Below are 21,334 nucleotides of genomic sequence, written 5' to 3'. Positions count from 1 at the left end.
GAAGTCCTGGTATAATACCCCAGATATCACCACGCACAAAGACCTAGTATGTCAGAAATAGAAAATCTTTCAAACAAGATTTCGGGTGTTACCCATATATCCGAGGGATGTTCCCCACGATTTAAGTAAGTTTGATTTTTAGGTTTATATCTCGAAAACAATCTACTGAATGTGTAAAAACCTACTGGCATATCCACAGTGAGATCGTTTATCACATTTTTACTTTCCAATTCTTTAGCGTGTTGTGATAGTCCACTTATGTACTATCATTTCATCTTTTTACAACAAAACTCTTTTTCATTTTATCATGTTTTTGGATTTTTCAAATTTTTTAATGTTTTTGGATTTTCTGAAATTTCTTACTTCCCCTAAAATTCAAAATCATTTAAAGAAACTTGAAAACAAACTGTACAAGTAAAATGACAACTATTGTGAATTGCTTCAATTCGCCATCCACTTGGCATAAACAATCAGAACTCCCCCTTACAATAAACTATTTTCCCATTATGATTTCAAAACACTTAAGTTTGTTTTAATCAAAATGGTTTTTCCGGAAAATAAGTTTTGTTGATTTTACCACTTGTAGGATTGGGGATTACTTCATCACTTTGTTCTTCTCAACCACTTGAAAAAAATTTAACAATTTTAAGATTTTAACAACAAATACCACTAGTAGAGAATCAAGTACAACTTAATGTCCCTGATTAACCACTTGTAAATCGAAATATCACAGTTACCTACCTGTGAATTTCTCAAGAAAGATGTCGATTCCTACTCCCCAATTACCAACCTGGGAGTTCCGGCAAGTCAGGTTTTTCAGTTAAAGAGATCCTCCCAAGCCTAACAGCCTTTGGGAGTTTTCGACTTACCAACACTCAGTTTCTTTCCTTTCATCTTCTTCTCATAATATTCCTTTACCCCTTTTACCTTCCCATCAATCATTTTTCCAAAAATATGTTTCACTTTGGAGTTAAAGGCTTTTTCAACATCAAATTCTTTCTTTTCAGAAAAGAATTGATTTGAAATCTCAACTTTACCAACTTTTTGTTTAAAATTTTCAGCCCTCAATGGTGGAAAATTTGCATAATCCATTGGCGGAACTGATTCTTCACCTTTTGCTTCATCCTGTGGCTCCTCTGACTTTGTGGAATCAGATTCATCACCAGAAGATAGCTCCTCTGATTTTGACGAATCAGAATCATCGCTAGAACTATCATCAAATTTCTTAACAACCCATTTTTGGTTGTTAAGATTTGCTTTTCTCTTGTAAAATCTTTTAGAACATTCACCAACTTCAAACTTTGAGTTTTTGAAAACTATAAACGGTTTGGTTGGTGGTTCATGTTCAACAATCTTTTCTTTCATTTTACGAGACACTTCCTGTTTTGATTGAATTGCCTTAGGACAATTCTTGGCAATATGTCCAACTGTTTTGCATTGAAAACAAGTTCTTGTCTCTTTCTGTTGAACAACTTCATTCTTCATTTCTTCTTACTTCTTCGCAAGGAATTCTCTGTTGGTCTGCTTCCAGAATGAACTTTTTTCCTCTTCTTCCGAGCTTGCACCTGAAACAAACACTGTATTTGTTTTAGAAATTTTCTCATTTTTATGATTTTCTGGTGGCATAAATCCAAGACCTTTCTTTTTGAAATTACCGTTATGGTTTGGTTTCTTTTGAAAACCTGAACCATAACTGTAACCCTTTTTCTTGTTTTCTCTTTGTTAAACTCTTGAGGTGTATTTTTTAGGTTTTTCAGAAAGATTTACATCTTTTATTTCAGAAATATTAATTTCTGTTAGTTTGAAAACATTTTTTATCATTTCAAGTTTGACACCTCTTATTGGAAATTCTTCATCAGAATATAATTTGTCAGAATCATTCAAAGTATATGCCACTTTGAATGTTTCGTCATTCAAATTAGATTTTGATAACAAGAATTCTTTATTGTAAACCCGTTTGTCCTTTTTTGTAACGTCCATAATTTTCTTTTTAATTTATTAAATAACAACGTACTTTTCTAACGAAAATTGGGCATGACCCGTTTGAAAAACGAGCGGTCCCCTGTTTTACATAATCCAAAATCATTCGAAAGACACAACATACACGTCAAAACATACCATATTTTACTTGCAAAACCATTAAGTTTATGTACATACTTACGACAAGTTTTTCAAAAGACAAACATAATAAAACTAGGTTTAACTACTAGACGAAAACATAAGTGACAAAGTATTAACCATTGACTTTTACAAAATGCGGAACGCTTGACGGGCTTGAGGTGTGTTCGAACCGGGCGGAGCTTGATAGCTAGACATGAGATTTACCTACATGACCACAACATCAAAAACTCATTAGAACCAAAAAATTACTTTCTTTAACCCAAGAATCTAACTTACGGGCTAGAAACAAATGTGACATTCACAACTTGTGCTTTGCTACATTCTTTCATCCTTGCACGGTAAAATGTTCCAACGGAACTTCATACCATTCCTTCTAAACTTACAATAACATCATTCGACCCTTTCAAGAGAAGGGTCTATGCATACATCTTTCTCCATATTTGATTCGAATTAGCACATGATAAACACATATCTATAATGAAACCAAAAATTTGTACAAGAAGCGTACCTCGGTCTTGATCCCCTTGTTGCTTCACTTGACTCGAACTTTCTTCCTTAACGCCTACATATAACCATTCATTCTTTTAATTCATGTTTCATGCTCATTTACACATATCAATCGATAAAACATCATACAATTTACTCATGCTTCATAAACATGTTCAATTCACACAAAGTTTATGGCTTATATGACTAGCATTTTCATTGAGGCATTTTGTCAAACACTTGATGTTCACATTATCAACAAAGCACAAAGTACAAGTATTTATTGCATAACCCTACTTATTCACCTTCTAATCTAACAAGAATCAATCAAGTTCATGACTTTCTTTCATCCTACACCATCTTAACTAATCTAATTTCTCTATCACATTCAGATTATGTATTGTAACACCTCGAAAAATTTCATCCAATAATGTCTTGACACGTGTCATAAGGTTCCAGAATGTGAAAACAAACTTTAGAGGGACTAAAAGTGAGAAACAGTGAAAACTATGGAACGTAAGGGTCCAAAGTGTCAACAATGGATAAATAGACTCTATGATAACCCTACATAATGTTTATAACCTTAAACGGATGGTTCATGGATCATACGACGCGGAAATTGCACAAAAGTGAGGAATTACAAACTATAGGGGCCAAAAGTGTCAACATGTTGAATTTATACCTCTGAGTGAACTTTTGGCAGACCCGAAGCTTTTTAATGCTAAAATATACTCATTAGAATGTGTGGTAAAAATTTCATGAAGTTTCGTTAACGTATGAGAAAGTTATGGCCAAAACCGTACTTGAAGGACTAAAAGCGTCAACGTCGAATTTCATGGCTTTTCGATTGAGCGCAAAGTTATCCGAGGACATTACCATGTTGGTAAATGTCCCAAGGTTCTTAAAAACCAAGTTTGGGGGTTTACGAGTCAAAATAACTAGCCGAAACCTCGTATACGAAGACCAAGGACCAAAACTTCAATATTAAAGAGATTTGAGGATCAGATGGGGCTAGGTGTCACACCTAGGACCCTAGGCGTGACGCGAGGCCTGCCCAGGTCCAGAATTCGCGAATTGAGCTTTTTGGTCCGTTTTGTGAGTGTATAACAGCTTGCATCACCTCCATTTCTCACCAATAGATGGCCTTGCATGTTGGGACACCTGTTGCCTTCCTACAACCTCTGAATTCTCCATAAATCAGATCATTTGATCACATTTTTAGGCACTTGTGTTTGTAACAAGAACAAAGCAAACTTGCAAGAACTCTCAAGGCTTTCCAGGAGCAATCTGATCGTCAAGGCAGCCTCTAAGTGTTAACTAAGCATCAATAGGACCTTTGTAAGCTTCTATATCAGTCTCTAATTCGTTCTTGCCTTGATTATTAGTAAAAGTCAAAACCGTTGTTCTTATACTTTGACTTTTCGATTAAACGAGTTTTACTCTGTCATTTCTCAAATTGAAACCACATATATGTTGGTATTTATATGGGAAACAAACCCTCAAAAGGGTATTCTCTGATTCCCACTTTATGCATGCTAATTGTCGAGTCAAAGATGTTTCTAAAAGGTCAACAGAAATCGTTTTTGCGAAAAATAGCTTAAATGATAATGTAGATGACATGCAATCAGTTTGATCATCATAAATAACTTATAATGAACATAAGAATGTGTTTTATCATAAACAACTCGACAATCTTTAGTATAAATACGAATCGGAACCGAAAGTCTTGTAAAACGACTTTTTCGTAGACTATCGATTCGGATCCGTACATGCATGTTTGAGATCTGTATTGGAGCTTATTTTTTACTACATTTATTTTGGTTAAACTTTCTGGAATTTTTATTGCTTGAGTCTATGTTTAGCCGATTCATTTGCATGTTTCCGATTTATGCTTAAAGTTGACTATTTTGCCCTTTTTGATATAAAACGTGATTTTTGGAAAAGTAAAAGAGTAGAAATCTTTATTTCTAATATATAAACTTGCACCGAAAATTTGAGATCAGTTAGTGGTCCAGATTTTGAGTTATGGCCGATATCGTAAAACTATATCTTAAAGTTACATAAACGGCGCATTTCGCGTATAACCTATTTCAGGCCACGTTTTGATACAAAACTTTTTACCCACTGATGTTATATAATATTTTGGGATTTTTGATGATTTTTATTTAATTTTTGGCTGATCGTATCTTAGATCGCTTAGTCGATTCGGTTAATGCCGGTTTTGACCGTTTAAGCCATAAAATGAGTTTTATACATCCTTTTGACCCGAAACCTTTTTCCACTGATTTTATATGTTAAATAAATTATTTTGAGCATTCTGGAAATATAAAAATCTCAGCTTTCTTTTGAAAACCCGGAAACGGCCCTAGATCGCATTTTTAACATTTCTAACGCATAGTAAGCGTTATACTCATTTTAAACATAAAAAACTCATACCTACTGATGTAATTAGTATATTTTCATATAATAACAGTAAGTATAAATGTTTGAACTCAGATTTCCAGTTTTGGCAGTTTTAGCCCTTGTGAAATTACTAAAATACCCCTACGGTGCATAGTTTGATTTTAAATGATAAGTTTGGTATATGGGTCATACCCTACTGTTATAATATGTTAAGTGAAGTATATTTACTGTATAAACCAGACCCGAAACTCAGATTTCTAAATTGACTCTTTTATAATCTTTTAGATGACCAAAATGCCCTTCTAAGGCATAAATTGAGTTTGAAATTAGTCGGGGCATAATAGAACATAACTTACTGATATTATATCATATTTAAAGCATATTATCTCAGGGAACTTGCATTTGACTCTTTTGGCTACCCGTAACGCCCTTTTAGCATTCGGTTCGGTTTACGTAACTAGTTTGCGTAAATTGACCGAAACGGGTCAAACGTTATCATTTTTGTCTCAAAATCCAGAATGTATTTAGTATACCCATATTACACAAGTATTCAAACTTGTCGGGTCTAAATCACATTCTATCCGGTCTTTCGCTTAATCGTGCGCTTGTACCGTATCATCCTTAAAACTAACCGGTCAAAGCTTAAGCTTAAATAAAAGACCCGTTAGGAATCTAATAGGTTATTATAAACCTTTGTTCCAGATTAGGAGGCCTAGTAAAAGCTACGTACACTTACCATTTGTGATTCATACTTGCTCAGGTAAATACATTTTGACTTATTTTCCCTATACGGGCTTGGGGTACGGTATTTAAAATACCGCTTGATCGAGCGCACAAATCCTGCACCCTATGGGTGTACAGTCTTGAATAGTTTGTGCGACTCGTTTAAACAATCTTGTTCTTACTTTAGGCTTTGGGGGGTTATTGACCGTGTCCCGGATATCCTTGGCATTATCTTACGAGATGGCCACGACCAGAGCACGGGGTGTAGGCGTACACCCGGCGTGTATAACTCTTTAATGTGGTGTGTCATTTAATCTTTAGCCCGGACAGCAGATCCCGGGCCACCAAATGTACGAGTAACATGTAATTCGTTCACAAGTTTATATTGCATAATTATCCCAAGTTAATAAAAATATTTATGCCATGTGCATTTAAATCAATTTTCAATCATTTTCAAAATGAGTCAGTCGATTTGTATTTACCAGTGTAAACTGACGTATTTTCCCAAAAGGTTAAGTGCAGGTACTATACGAACTAGGCTGGCTGTTTCCTAAGAGCGTCCACTATAGTCTCGCAAGCTCGGACGACAAAATAAACTGTTGAACAATTTTATCTTATTTTTATTTGATCCGCCTGTGGATTCGTTTCAACTACTTATGATGTTATTATTACATTTAATTAAAGTTGAAATGTATCTATTCTGCTTCCGCTGTGCATTATTATATTGTGTTGTTTGTCTATGACGATGCCAACCACGTCACTGTACCCCACACCGGGCCCACCGGTGACACGTGGAGATCGGGGTGTGACATGTATCAATTCACCTCCATAAACATATCATCATAATTCATCATGTTCATCTTTTTCCTACAACAAGTGGGTATGAACCCTAATCATCCAAACAATCAAAATTATACAAAATCCTCAGTCTATTACGAATTCCTAACTCATAATTACACATGATTTCATGATTGGGTTAAAACCCACTTTCTACAAATCATCAATTCAGAATTTTCGACTTACCTTGTGTTGAACAAGCTTAGATAGTTAAAGATTGCAGCTCATGCATCAATTTAGGCCCTTAATTCCTTCCTAATCTTGTGATTTTCTGAACGTTAGGGTTTGTTCTTGGCTTCTCCCTCCTGATCGATCCCACAAACACACCAGTACGTGTGTTTTGTGTTTTCCCTTTTTCCTTTATTTGTTTTAATTAAAACTTTTATTCTTTTTAACAAGTTTAGTCCCTTCACTTTCTTAGTTTGTTTATTTATCATTTAACTTTTCTTCCTATCAAGTTACTAGTATAACTACTTAACTAGGTTAAATATAACTTGTCTAGACATTTCAAATAACATAAATAAATTGCATATTTTGGGGTGTTACAAGTCTACCCCCCTTAAAAGAGGTTTCGTCCCCGAAACCTTAACACGTACCAAATAATGTCGGGTACCGCTCACTCATTTCGTCTTCTAATTTCCCATGTAAGATCCGATCCTTTCCGATGTTGCCATTGCACCAAGACTTGCTGTATAGTTTTGTTCCGAAGGTGTGTTACCTTGGAATCCTTGATAGCTATCGGTCTTTCAATATAATTCAATTTTTCATCCAATTCGATATCGTCAAGGGGCACATATGCTGTCTCATCCGCTAAACACTTTCTCAATTGTGACACATGAAATGTGTCATGTATTCCATCTAATGTTGGCGGTAAATCCAACCGATATGCTACTTTTCCAACCCGGGCTAAAATCTTGAAAGGTCCAATGTAGCGGGGACCTAGCTTTCCTCGCTTACGGAAACGGATTATACCTTTCCATGGGGAAACCTTTAATAACACATAATCACCTATTTGAAATTCGATGGGTCGCCTCCTTTGATCTGCATAGGCCTTTTGTCGATCTTGAGCCGCTTTTAAACGGGCTCGCACAAGATCGATCTTTTTATTAGTTTTAGCCACTACCTCATTGGGTGCAATTTCTCTCTGCCCCACCTCTCCCCAACAAATTGGAGTTCTACACTTCCTTCCATACAACAATTCATATGGTGCCATTCGAATGTCGTTATGGTAGCTATTGTTGTATGAAAATTCCACCAACGGCAAGTGGTCATCCCAGCTTCCCCCGAAGTCTATCACACATGCTCGCAGCATGTCGATAAGTGTTTGAATGGTTCGCTCGGACTGACCATCCGTTTGGGGGTGGTAGGCGGTACTGAAATGTAATTTTGTACCCATACTTTCATGAAAACCTTGCCAATATCGAGATGTGAATCAGGTATCTCGATCCGACACAATAGATACAGGAACTCCGTGTCGTGATATTATCTCGTTAACATAGATCTCCGCCATCTTTTCGGAAGAGAAAGTTTCCCGAATGGGTAAGAAGTGCGCGCTCTTGGTGAGGCGGTCTACGATCACCCATATAGCATCGTGACCTTTCCTTGTCTTAGGAAGCTTGGTCACTAGGTCCATCGTCAATTCTTCCCATTTCCATACCGGAATCTCTAACGGTTGCAACTTCCCATATGGTTTCTGATGTTCTGCCTTTACCTGCAGACATGTCAAACATTTGGCAACATACTTGACAATATCACGCTTCATGCCGGGCCACCAATAACTTTTCTTCAAGTCCAAATACATTTTTGTAGCTCCAGGATGAACCGAGAATCGGGATTTGTGAGCTTCTTCGAGTAATGCACCCTTTGCTTCGCTAAACCGAGGTATCCAAATACGACCATACATGGTTTTAGTTCCATCGGATCTTTCTTCGAATTTATCCACAAACCCCTTTGTTCTTTCCTTTTTAGAATCCATTCCGCTTAGTGACTTGATTTGGGCTTCTTTAACCATTTCGAGAAATCGAGGTGTAATTACCATCTTCATGGACTTTACTTGAATTGGAGGCGGGTAATCCTTTCGGCTCAGGGCATCGGCTACTACGTTAGCTTTACCCGGATGATAAAGGATCTCACAATCATAATCTTTAAGAAGTTCTAACCACCTTCGTTGCCTCATATTTAATTCCCTTTGCTCGAAAAAGTATTTAAGGCTTTTGTGGTCAGAATAAATAACACTTTTCGTACCGTATAGATAGTGCCTCCATATCTTCAAAGCAAACACTACTTCAGCTAATCTCCAAATCATGGGTTGGATAATTACTTTCGTGTGTCTTCAATTGCCTAGAAGCAGAGGCAATGACTCTACCCCTTTGCATCAAAACACATCCCAACCCTTGGTGTGACGCATCCGTAAACACCACCAAGTCTTCCGTTCCATCAGGTAAGGTTAGTACCGGGGAACTCGACAGCTTTTCTTTCAAGGTTTGAAACGCCCTCTCTTGATCTGCACCCCATGAAAACTTCTCATCCTTCTTGGTTAACTTGGTCAACGGCAAGGCTAATTTAGAAAAGTCTTGGATAAACCTCCTATAATAGCCTGCTAAACCCAAAAAGCTTCTTACTTCACTTGGGTTCTTGGGAGGTACCCATTTCATAACGGCTTCCACCTTTGACGGGTCTACTAAGATACCATCCGCATTAATCACATGACCGAGAAATTGTACCTCTCTAAGCCAAAAAGCACACTTGGAGAATTTCGCGTACAATTTCTCCTTGCGAAGTACTTCAAGAACCTCACGTAAATGGCATGCATGTTCGGCTTTACTTCGGGAATAAACCAGGATGTCATCGATAAAAACTATAACGAATTTATCTAACATGGGCCGACAAACTCGATTCATAAGATCCATGAACGCGGCAGGCGCGTTCGTTAATCCAAAGGACATTACTAACAACTCGTAATGCCCGTATCGCGTTCTAAAAGCCGTTTTTGCCACATCCTCATCTCGCACTCTTAACTGATGGTACCCGGACCGCAAATCTATTTTTGAAAACCAACTTGCCCCTTGTAACTGATCGAAGAGATCATCGATTCGGAGCAATGGGTATCGGTTTTTCACCGTCAGCTTGTTCAACTCGCGGTAATCGATGCACATGCGCATCGAACCATCTTTCTTTTTGACAAAAAGTACAGGCGCTCCCCATGGCGACACACTCGGGCGTATAAATCCCTTGTCGAGCAATTCTTGTATTTGTACCATTAACTCCCGCATTTCAGTTGGGGCCAACCTATAAGGAGCCTTGGCTACCAGTTTGGCATCGGGATACAATTCAATCTTAAAATCTACTTCACGTTCCGGCGGAAGCCCCGGCAAATCTTCTGGAAAAACATCGAGAAACTCATTCACGACTTCAACCTCTTCTATCTTAGGGGTATTCTGCTTAGTATCCACCACATAAGTTAGAAATGCCTTGCTTCCATTTCGTACGTACTTGTATACTTGGACTATAGAACAAAGCTTCAAATTGATATTCCTTTCCCCTTGTATGCTTACTCGTTTTCCTCCCGATGTTAACACATGAATCACCTTCTTCTCACATTGAATTTCGGCCTGATGTTTAGCTAGCCAATCCATGCCAACTATAACCTTAAATTCCCCCAATATCATGGGAATAAGGTCAATGGCAAACTTCTCGTCTTCAATGATTATTTCACAATTTCTACAAACTTCGTGCAACAAATAACTCTTACTATCGGCTATCTCTACTTCTAATGGTACATGCATTCTTTCGATTCTAAAAGAGGGGTGTGACACTAGTTCACTGGATACAAACGATCTACTGGCACCAGTATCAAATAACACGTACGTAGGCATCGAGTTCAATGAGAATATACCTGATACAACATTCGGGTGGTCCTTCGCTTCTTCGGTTGTGATCTGAAACATCCTCCCCTTAGCTCTTGGGGCTTCCTCCTTTCTTGCTTCCTTATCGGTTTTCTGTTGAAGCTTGGGACACTCAGCCTTAATATGACCCGGTTGGAAACAGTTGTAACACGTTCTGGAAGGATTTGGACACCTATAGTATGGGTGTCCCTCTTGACCACAATTGTAACAGCCCTTCTTCCCTTTCAAACACTCCCCCGTGTGTAACTTTCCGCACGTTTTGCATTTCGGAATACTACCCTTCGCCTTATCCTTCTTGCTTTGATCTTGAAATTTTGGTTTCTTTGAAGGGCTCGAGCTGGAAACATTCTCAGATACTCTCTTTTCACCTCTTTCTGCCTGTCTTCTTATTTCAATCTCCCTATCTCGGGCCAAGTCAATGAGCTCATTCAAAGTTTCACATTTAGCGGGAATTATGAACTCCCGATATTCAGCCTTCAACATACCGTAATAACGGTTTATCTTCATTCTTTCCGTTCCTGCTATATCTTTACAGAACTTCAGCTTGTCAAGGAAAACGTTGGTGATTTCATCAATGGTTTCATCTTTCTGACGAAGATGTAAGAAATCTTCTTGGATCTTGTCAATGGCAGATTGCGGACAGTGGTACTTCAGAAAAGGTTCCTTGAACTCTTGCCATGTCAAGACTTGAACTTTTTCTTCCCCAAGCTCTTTACTATAAACATCCCACCAATCCTTAGCTCGGAGTTGTAGCAAACCGGTGGCGAACATCACTTGATCCTCCTTTTCACAATGACTCCTTATGAACACCGCTTCCGTACTTGCAATCCACCTTTGACATGCTATAGGATCAATTTCTCCTTTGAATGGTAACGGGTTGCACGCCATAAATTCTTTGTATGTGCACTTGCGAGTTCCTTTCTTTTCTTGCATTACATTAATCATTCCCTTTAACTCGTCCATCTTACTCGCCATCATTGATTCTACCACTTCTAGCACATGACTTTCTACTTCTTGGGCTAAATGAGGAATACTTGCTTGCATTGCCCTTCCAATCTCTTCCGAGATCATAGTTTTCAGCAGTTCTTGTCGTGTCGCTTCATCCTCATTCGTATCTGTCATCTACACATAAGCATCATTCCTTATTTCAAACATTCAATCATCCTTTCCATCATATAATCATTCTAATAGTACATAACTTCCTTTGAAAGTTAACATTCATGCATACTATCATTCTTTAGAGTCTTCTTATAACGCTTACAATACTTCACGTACGATAGAAAACATTAAACAAATCATCACAATTGATGTAGGCTGAAAACAGTCTCCACCGTAAGTTACGGTGTCACCGTAACTTACGGTGGCATTATTTTTCTTACGGTGCAAAGCTACTGCTTTACGGCAGAGGAGTTTTGTCCCAGTGTCTACCGTAAGCTACGGTAGCCACCGTAGCTTACGGTGACGCCCAGCATACTATGATAAATTTCTTATTTTGCAGCCATCTTTCCAACCCGTTTTAACCCGAACCAGTCCGTTTCATCCCAAACTTTTACACATCATCCCATAATGATTTTCCTATCATTCCCTAGCTAACTCATTCATAATGCAAAATCAACTTTAAAGGTACTTACTTGCTTCGCGCCGCGGATCGAACACACACTTCACATGAGCTTCCGGTTTGAGTTCAAGCATTTGATGCTTGAATCACTCAAACCTACGCTCTGATACCAACTTGTAACGTCCATAATTTTCTTTTTAATTTATTAAATAACAACGTACTTTTCTAACGAAAATTGGGCATGACCCGTTTGAAAAACGAGCGGTCCCCTGTTTTACATAATCCAAAATCATTCGAAAGACACAACAAACACGTCAAAACATACCATATTTTACTTGCAAAACCATTAAGTTTATGTACGTACTTACGACAAGTTTTTCAAAAGACAAACATAATAAACTAGGTTTAACTACTAGACGAAAACATAAGTGACAAAGTATTAAACATTGACTTTTACAAAATGCGGAACGCTTGACGGGCTTGAGGCGTGTTCGAACCGGGCAGAGCTTGATAGCTAGACATGAGATTTACCTACATGACCACAACATCAAAAACTCATTAGAACAAAAAAATTACTTTCTTTAACCCAAGAATCTAACTTACGGGCTAGAAACAAATGTGACATTCACAACTTGTGCTTTGCTACATTCTTTCATCCTTGCACGGTAAAATGTTCCAACGGAACTTCATACCATTCCTTCTAAACTTACAATAACATCATTCGACCCTTTCAAGAGAAGGGTCTATGCATACATCTTTCTCCATATTTGATTCGAATTAGCACATTATTGATAAACACATATCTATAATGAAACCAAAAATTTGTACAAGAAGCGTACCTCGGTCTTGATCCCCTTGTTGCTTCACTTGACTCGAACTTTCTTCCTTAACGCCTACATATAACCATTCATTCTTTTAATTCATGTTTCATGCTCATTTACACATATCAATCGATAAAACATCATACAATTTACTCATGCTTCATAAACATGTTCAATTCACACAAAGTTTATGGCTTATATGACTAGCATTTTCATTGAGGCATTTTGTCAAACACTTGATGTGCACATTATCAACAAAGCACAAAGTACAAGTATTTATTGCATAACCCTACTTATTCACCTTCTAATCTAACAAGAATCAATCAAGTTCATGACTTTCTTTCATCCTACACCATCTTAACTAATCTAATTTCTCTATCACATTCAGATTATGTATCAATTCACCTCCATAAACATATCATCATAATTCATCATGTTCATCTTTTTCCTACAACAAGTGGGTATGAACCCTAATCATCCAAACAATCAAAATTATACAAAATCCTCAGTCTATTACGAATTCCTAACTCATAATTACACAAGATTTCCACATGATTTCATGATTGGGTTAAAACCCACTTTCTACAAATCATCAATTCAGAATTTTCGACTTACCTTGTGTTGAACAAGCTTAGATAGTTAAAGATTGGAGCTCATGCATCAATTTAGGCCCTTAATTCCTTCCTAATCTTGTGATTTTCTGAAAGTTAGGGTTTGTTCTTGGCTTCTCCCTCCTGATCGATCCCACAAACACACCAGTACGTGTGTTTTGTGTTTTCCCTTTTTCCTTTATTTGTTTTAATTAAAACTTTTATTCTTTTTAACAAGTTTAGTCCCTTCACTTTCTTAGTTTGTTTATTTATCATTTAACTTTTCTTCCTATCAAGTTACTAGTATAACTACTTAACTAGGTTAAATATAACTTGTCTAGACATTTCAAATAACATAAATAAATTGCATATTTTGGGGTGTTACAAGTCTACCCCCCTTAAAAGAGGTTTCGTCCCCGAAACCTTAACACGTACCAAATAATGTCGGGTACCGCTCCCTCATTTCGTCTTCTAATTTCCCATGTAAGATCCGATCCTTTCCGATGTTGCCATTGCACCAAGACTTGCTGTATAGTTTTGTTCCGAAGGTGTGTTACCTTGGAATCCTTGATAGCTATCGGTCTTTCAATATAATTCAATTTTTCATCCAATTCGATATCGTCAAGGGGCACATATGCTGTCTCATCCGCTAAACACTTTCTCAATTGTGACACATGAAATGTGTCATGTATTCCATCTAATGTTGGCGGTAAATCCAACCGATATGCTACTTTTCCAACCCGGGCTAAAATCTTGAAAGGTCCAATGTAGCGGGGACCTAGCTTTCCTCGCTTACGGAAACGGATTATACCTTTCCATGGGGAAACCTTTAATAACACATAATCACCTATTTGAAATTCGATGGGTCGCCTCCTTTGATCTGCATAGGCCTTTTGTCGATCTTGAGCCGCTTTTAAACGGGCTCGCACAAGATCGATCTTTTTATTAGTTTTAGCCACTACCTCATTGGGTGCAATTTCTCTCTGCCCCACCTCTCCCCAACAAATTGGAGTTCTACACTTCCTTCCATACAACAATTCATATGGTGCCATTCGAATGTCGTTATGGTAGCTATTGTTGTATGAAAATTCCACCAACGGCAAGTGGTCATCCCAGCTTCCCCCGAAGTCTATCACACATGCTCGCAGCATGTCGATAAGTGTTTGAATGGTTCGCTCGGACTGACCATCCGTTTGGGGGTGGTAGGCGGTACTGAAATGTAATTTTGTACCCATACTTTCATGAAAACCTTGCCAATATCGAGATGTGAATCAGGTATCTCGATCCGACACAATAGATACAGGAACTCCGTGTCGTGATATTATCTCGTTAACATAGATCTCCGCCATCTTTTCGGAAGAGAAAGTTTCCCGAATGGGTAAGAAGTGCGCGCTCTTGGTGAGGCGGTCTACGATCACCCATATAGCATCGTGACCTTTCCTTGTCTTAGGAAGCTTGGTCACTAGGTCCATCGTCAATTCTTCCCATTTCCATACCGGAATCTCTAACGGTTGCAACTTCCCATATGGTTTCTGATGTTCTGCCTTTACCTGCAGACATGTCAAACATTTGGCAACATACTTGACAATATCACGCTTCATGCCGGGCCACCAATAACTTTTCTTCAAGTCCAAATACATTTTTGTAGCTCCAGGATGAACCGAGAATCGGGATTTGTGAGCTTCTTCGAGTAATGCACCCTTTGCTTCGCTAAACCGAGGTATCCAAATACGACCATACATGGTTTTAGTTCCATCGGATCTTTCTTCGAATTTATCCACAAACCCCTTTGTTCTTTCCTTTTTAGAATCCATTCCGCTTAGTGACTTGATTTGGGCTTCTTTAACCATTTCGAGAAATCGAGGTGTAATTACCATCTTCATGGACTTTACTTGAATTGGAGGCGGGTAATCCTTTCGGCTCAGGGCATCGGCTACTACGTTAGCTTTACCCGGATGATAAAGGATCTCACAATCATAATCTTTAAGAAGTTCTAACCACCTTCGTTGCCTCATATTTAATTCCCTTTGCTCGAAAAAGTATTTAAGGCTTTTGTGGTCAGAATAAATAACACTTTTCGTACCGTATAGATAGTGCCTCCATATCTTCAAAGCAAACACTACTTCAGCTAATCTCCAAATCATGGGTTGGATAATTACTTTCGTGTGTCTTCAATTGCCTAGAAGCAGAGGCAATGACTCTACCCCTTTGCATCAAAACACATCCCAACCCTTGGTGTGACGCATCCGTAAACACCACCAAGTCTTCCGTTCCATCAGGTAAGGTTAGTACCGGGGAACTCGACAGCTTTTCTTTCAAGGTTTGAAACGCCCTCTCTTGATCTGCACCCCATGAAAACTTCTCATCCTTCTTGGTTAACTTGGTCAACGGCAAGGCTAATTTAGAAAAGTCTTGGATAAACCTCCTATAATAGCCTGCTAAACCCAAAAAGCTTCTTACTTCACTTGGGTTCTTGGGAGGTACCCATTTCATAACGGCTTCCACCTTTGACGGGTCTACTAAGATACCATCCGCATTAATCACATGACCGAGAAATTGTACCTCTCTAAGCCAAAAAGCACACTTGGAGAATTTCGCGTACAATTTCTCCTTGCGAAGTACTTCAAGAACCTCACGTAAATGGCATGCATGTTCGGCTTTACTTCGGGAATAAACCAGGATGTCATCGATAAAAACTATAACGAATTTATCTAACATGGGCCGACAAACTCGATTCATAAGATCCATGAACGCGGCAGGCGCGTTCGTTAATCCAAAGGACATTACTAACAACTCGTAATGCCCGTATCGCGTTCTAAAAGCCGTTTTTGCCACATCCTCATCTCGCACTCTTAACTGATGGTACCCGGACCGCAAATCTATTTTTGAAAACCAACTTGCCCCTTGTAACTGATCGAAGAGATCATCGATTCGGGGCAATGGGTATCGGTTTTTCACCGTCAGCTTGTTCAACTCGCGGTAATCGATGCACATGCGCATCGAACCATCTTTCTTTTTGACAAAAAGTACAGGCGCTCCCCATGGCGACACACTCGGGCGTATAAATCCCTTGTCGAGCAATTCTTGTATTTGTACCATTAACTCCCGCATTTCAGTTGGGGCCAACCTATAAGGAGCCTTGGCTACCAGTTTGGCATCGGGATACAATTCAATCTTAAAATCTACTTCACGTTCCGGCGGAAGCCCCGGCAAATCTTCTGGAAAAACATCGAGAAACTCATTCACGACTTCAACCTCTTCTATCTTAGGGGTATTCTGCTTAGTATCCACCACATAAGTTAGAAATGCCTTGCTTCCATTTCGTACGTACTTGTATACTTGGACTATAGAACAAAGCTTCAAATTGATATTCCTTTCCCCTTGTATGCTTACTCGTTTTCCTCCCGATGTTAACACATGAATCACCTTCTTCTCACATTGAATTTCGGCCTGATGTTTAGCTAGCCAATCCATGCCAACTATAACCTTAAATTCCCCCAATATCATGGGAATAAGGTCAATGGCAAACTTCTCGTCTTCAATGATTATTTCACAATTTCTACAAACTTCGTGCAACAAATAACTCTTACTATCGGCTATCTCTACTTCTAATGGTACATGCATTCTTTCGATTCTAAAAGAGGGGTGTGACACTAGTTCACTGGATACAAACGATCTACTGGCACCAGTATCAAATAACACGTACGTAGGCATCGAGTTCAATGAGAATATACCTGATACAACATTCGGGTGGTCCTTCGCTTCTTCGGTTGTGATCTGAAACATCCTCCCCTTAGCTCTTGGGGCTTCCTCCTTTCTTGCTTCCTTATCGGTTTTCTGTTGAAGCTTGGGACACTCAGCCTTAATATGACCCGGTTGGAAACAGTTGTAACACGTTCTGGAAGGATTTGGACACCTATAGTATGGGTGTCCCTCTTGACCACAATTGTAACAGCCCTTCTTCCCTTTCAAACACTCCCCCGTGTGTAACTTTCCGCACGTTTTGCATTTCGGAATACTACCCTTCGCCTTATCCTTCTTGCTTTGATCTTGAAATTTTGGTTTCTTTGAAGGGATCGAGCTGGAAACATTCTCAGATACTCTCTTTTCACCTCTTTCTGCCTGTCTTCTTATTTCAATCTCCCTATCTCGGGCCAAGTCAATGAGCTCATTCAAAGTTTCACATTTAGCGGGAATTATGAACTCCCGATATTCAGCCTTCAACATACCGTAATAACGGTTTATCTTCATTCTTTCCGTTCCTGCTATATCTTTACAGAACTTCAGCTTGTCAAGGAAAACGTTGGTGATTTCATCAATGGTTTCATCTTTCTGACGAAGATGTAAGAAATCTTCTTGGATCTTGTCAATGGCAGATTGCGGACAGTGGTACTTCAGAAAAGGTTCCTTGAACTCTTGCCATGTCAAGACTTGAACTTTTTCTTCCCCAAGCTCTTTACTATAAACATCCCACCAATCCTTAGCTCGGAGTTGTAGCAAACCGGTGGCGAACATCACTTGATCCTCCTTTTCACAATGACTCCTTATGAACACCGCTTCCGTACTTGCAATCCACCTTTGACATGCTATAGGATCAATTTCTCCTTTGAATGGTAACGGGTTGCACGCCATAAATTCTTTGTATGTGCACTTGCGAGTTCCTTTCTTTTCTTGCATTACATTAATCATTCCCTTTAACTCGTCCATCTTACTCGCCATCATTGATTCTACCACTTCTAGCACATGACTTTCTACTTCTTGGGCTAAATGAGGAATACTTGCTTGCATTGCCCTTCCAATCTCTTCCGAGATCATAGTTTTCAGCAGTTCTTGTCGTGTCGCTTCATCCTCATTCGTATCTGTCATCTACACATAAGCATCATTCCTTATTTCAAACATTCAATCATCCTTTCCATCATATAATCATTCTAATAGTACATAACTTCCTTTGAAAGTTAACATTCATGCATACTATCATTCTTTAGAGTCTTCTTATAACGCTTACAATACTTCACGTACGATAGAAAACATTAAACAAATCATCACAATTGATGTAGGCTGAAAACAGTCTCCACCGTAAGTTACGGTGTCACCGTAACTTACGGTGGCATTATTTTTCTTACGGTGCAAAGCTACTGCTTTACGGCAGAGGAGTTTTGTCCCAGTGTCTACCGTAAGCTACGGTAGCCACCGTAGCTTACGGTGACGCCCAGCATACTATGATAAATTTCTTATTTTGCAGCCATCTTTCCAACCCGTTTTAACCCGAACCAGTCCGTTTCATCCCAAACTTTTACACATCATCCCATAATGATTTTCCTATCATTCCCTAGCTAACTCATTCATAATGCAAAATCAACTTTAAAGGTACTTACTTGCTTCGCGCCGCGGATCGAACACACACTTCACATGAGCTTCCGGTTTGAGTTCAAGCATTTGATGCTTGAATCACTCAAACCTACGCTCTGATACCAACTTGTAACGTCCATAATTTTCTTTTTAATTTATTAAATAACAACGTACTTTTCTAACGAAAATTGGGCATGACCCGTTTGAAAAACGAGCGGTCCCCTGTTTTACATAATCCAAAATCATTCGAAAGACACAACATACACGTCAAAACATACCATATTTTACTTGCAAAACCATTAAGTTTATGTACGTACTTACGACAAGTTTTTCAAAAGACAAACATAATAAACTAGGTTTAACTACTAGACGAAAACATAAGTGACAAAGTATTAAACATTGACTTTTACAAAATGCGGAACGCTTGACGGGCTTGAGGCGTGTTCGAACCGGGCAGAGCTTGATAGCTAGACATGAGATTTACCTACATGACCACAACATCAAAAACTCATTAGAACAAAAAAATTACTTTCTTTAACCCAAGAATCTAACTTACGGGCTAGAAACAAATGTGACATTCACAACTTGTGCTTTGCTACATTCTTTCATCCTTGCACGGTAAAATGTTCCAACGGAACTTCATACCATTCCTTCTAAACTTACAATAACATCATTCGACCCTTTCAAGAGAAGGGTCTATGCATACATCTTTCTCCATATTTGATTCGAATTAGCACATTATTGATAAACACATATCTATAATGAAACCAAAAATTTGTACAAGAAGCGTACCTCGGTCTTGATCCCCTTGTTGCTTCACTTGACTCGAACTTTCTTCCTTAACGCCTACATATAACCATTCATTCTTTTAATTCATGTTTCATGCTCATTTACACATATCAATCGATAAAACATCATACAATTTACTCATGCTTCATAAACATGTTCAATTCACACAAAGTTTATGGCTTATATGACTAGCATTTTCATTGAGGCATTTTGTCAAACACTTGATGTGCACATTATCAACAAAGCACAAAGTACAAGTATTTATTGCATAACCCTACTTATTCACCTTCTAATCTAACAAGAATCAATCAAGTTCATGACTTTCTTTCATCCTACACCATCTTAACTAATCTAATTTCTCTATCACATTCAGATTATGTATCAATTCACCTCCATAAACATATCATCATAATTCATCATGTTCATCTTTTTCCTACAACAAGTGGGTATGAACCCTAATCATCCAAACAATCAAAATTATACAAAATCCTCAGTCTATTACGAATTCCTAACTCATAATTACACAAGATTTCCACATGATTTCATGATTGGGTTAAAACCCACTTTCTACAAATCATCAATTCAGAATTTTCGACTTACCTTGTGTTGAACAAGCTTAGATAGTTAAAGATTGGAGCTCATGCATCAATTTAGGCCCTTAATTCCTTCCTAATCTTGTGATTTTCTGAAAGTTAGGGTTTGTTCTTGGCTTCTCCCTCCTGATCGATCCCACAAACACACCAGTACGTGTGTTTTGTGTTTTCCCTTTTTCCTTTATTTGTTTTAATTAAAACTTTTATTCTTTTTAACAAGTTTAGTCCCTTCACTTTCTTAGTTTGTTTATTTATCATTTAACTTTTCTTCCTATCAAGTTACTAGTATAACTACTTAACTAGGTTAAATATAACTTGTCTAGACATTTCAAATAACATAAATAAATTGCATATTTTGGGGTGTTACATTTTTTATTTTTGAACTTGACGTGTCAGATTCAGACTTTGACTCTGATTTTGACTCTGACTTTGACTCCTCGGTTTCATCTTTATCCAACACCTGATCGACCACTTTCTTTATTAACTCGGACTCATGATCACTGTCAGATGATGTAAACGTGACATCAATATTTTCTGGCAAATTAACTGAAGGCTCAGACTCCCACTGTAAGTTGGTTGCCTTTTCGACTCTTTTTGAATTTGGATTTCGTGGCGAACATCCATTTTCAAGAGGGGGTGGACACTTGTTGTAACTGACACCTTGTTTCTTACCAGAAATCTTTACTACAGTATCCTTCTTTGTTTCGGAAGTCTTCTCTTCAGATGTTTCTTTTTCAAAAGCTTTCATGCCTTCAACGGTTGGATAAATCCTGTCAATGACATAAGAAGTACATGAGTAACTTTTTAACAACCTGTTTACTCTTTCTGTTTCAATCCTTTGGGTTTCCAGTTTCTGTTCAAGAACAGCACATTTTTTAATGTAATTGTTGACAACTTTTTGCTTTATCATGAACGCTCCTTTAAGTGTTTTCATGGCTGTTGCTTGTTCACTACTTGTTTGATTGTACAGATTCATTGACTTGTTTAGAACATCATAGGACTCTTTCAATCTGTTCAAGTTGTGAATCAAAGTACTGTTTTGCTTCTTTACTGTTGGCGCATGCGTCTGTCGACTTCGTCTTGTATCGAGTCTTGTATTTTGTATGTTAGATCAGGGCACGTTGTTTGATAAAATATAATTTCGCATGTAGTGAGTAAT

The 21,334-nt window shown here is 38.2% G+C and overlaps 2 protein-coding genes and 1 long non-coding RNA gene across 3 annotated transcripts; all 3 read right to left on the bottom strand.

The window, feature by feature from the left end:
- Window positions 1–2,237: 2,237 nt before the first annotated feature.
- On the bottom strand, window positions 2,238–11,597 carry LOC110870006. The gene is made up of 3 exons (XM_022119202.2): window positions 10,466–11,597; window positions 2,630–2,683; window positions 2,238–2,325 (listed from the first exon to the last, which is right to left on the bottom strand). Exons 1-3 carry the CDS (start codon window positions 11,595–11,597, stop codon window positions 2,309–2,311), a joined length of 1,203 nt encoding a protein of 400 aa, XP_021974894.1. The 3' UTR covers window positions 2,238–2,308.
- Window positions 11,598–12,435: 838 nt separating this feature from the next.
- LOC110870007 lies at window positions 12,436–18,310 on the bottom strand. The gene is made up of 3 exons (XM_022119203.1): window positions 17,179–18,310; window positions 12,873–12,926; window positions 12,436–12,564 (listed from the first exon to the last, which is right to left on the bottom strand). The coding sequence occupies exons 1-3, from the start codon at window positions 18,308–18,310 to the stop codon at window positions 12,548–12,550; spliced, it is 1,203 nt and encodes a 400-aa protein (XP_021974895.1). The 3' UTR covers window positions 12,436–12,547.
- An 838-nt stretch (window positions 18,311–19,148) lies between these two features.
- Window positions 19,149–20,301, bottom strand: LOC110871121. The gene is made up of 3 exons (XR_002553493.2): window positions 20,183–20,301; window positions 19,586–19,639; window positions 19,149–19,277 (listed from the first exon to the last, which is right to left on the bottom strand). It is a non-coding gene; the product is annotated as an uncharacterized LOC110871121 (long non-coding RNA).
- Between the last annotated feature and the right edge of the window lie 1,033 nt (window positions 20,302–21,334).

This window comes from Helianthus annuus, chromosome 8, assembly GCF_002127325.2.
Source record: "Helianthus annuus cultivar XRQ/B chromosome 8, HanXRQr2.0-SUNRISE, whole genome shotgun sequence".
Classification (NCBI taxonomy): Eukaryota; Viridiplantae; Streptophyta; class Magnoliopsida; order Asterales; family Asteraceae; genus Helianthus; species Helianthus annuus.
This window is presented reverse-complemented; position numbering and strand designations above follow the sequence as displayed.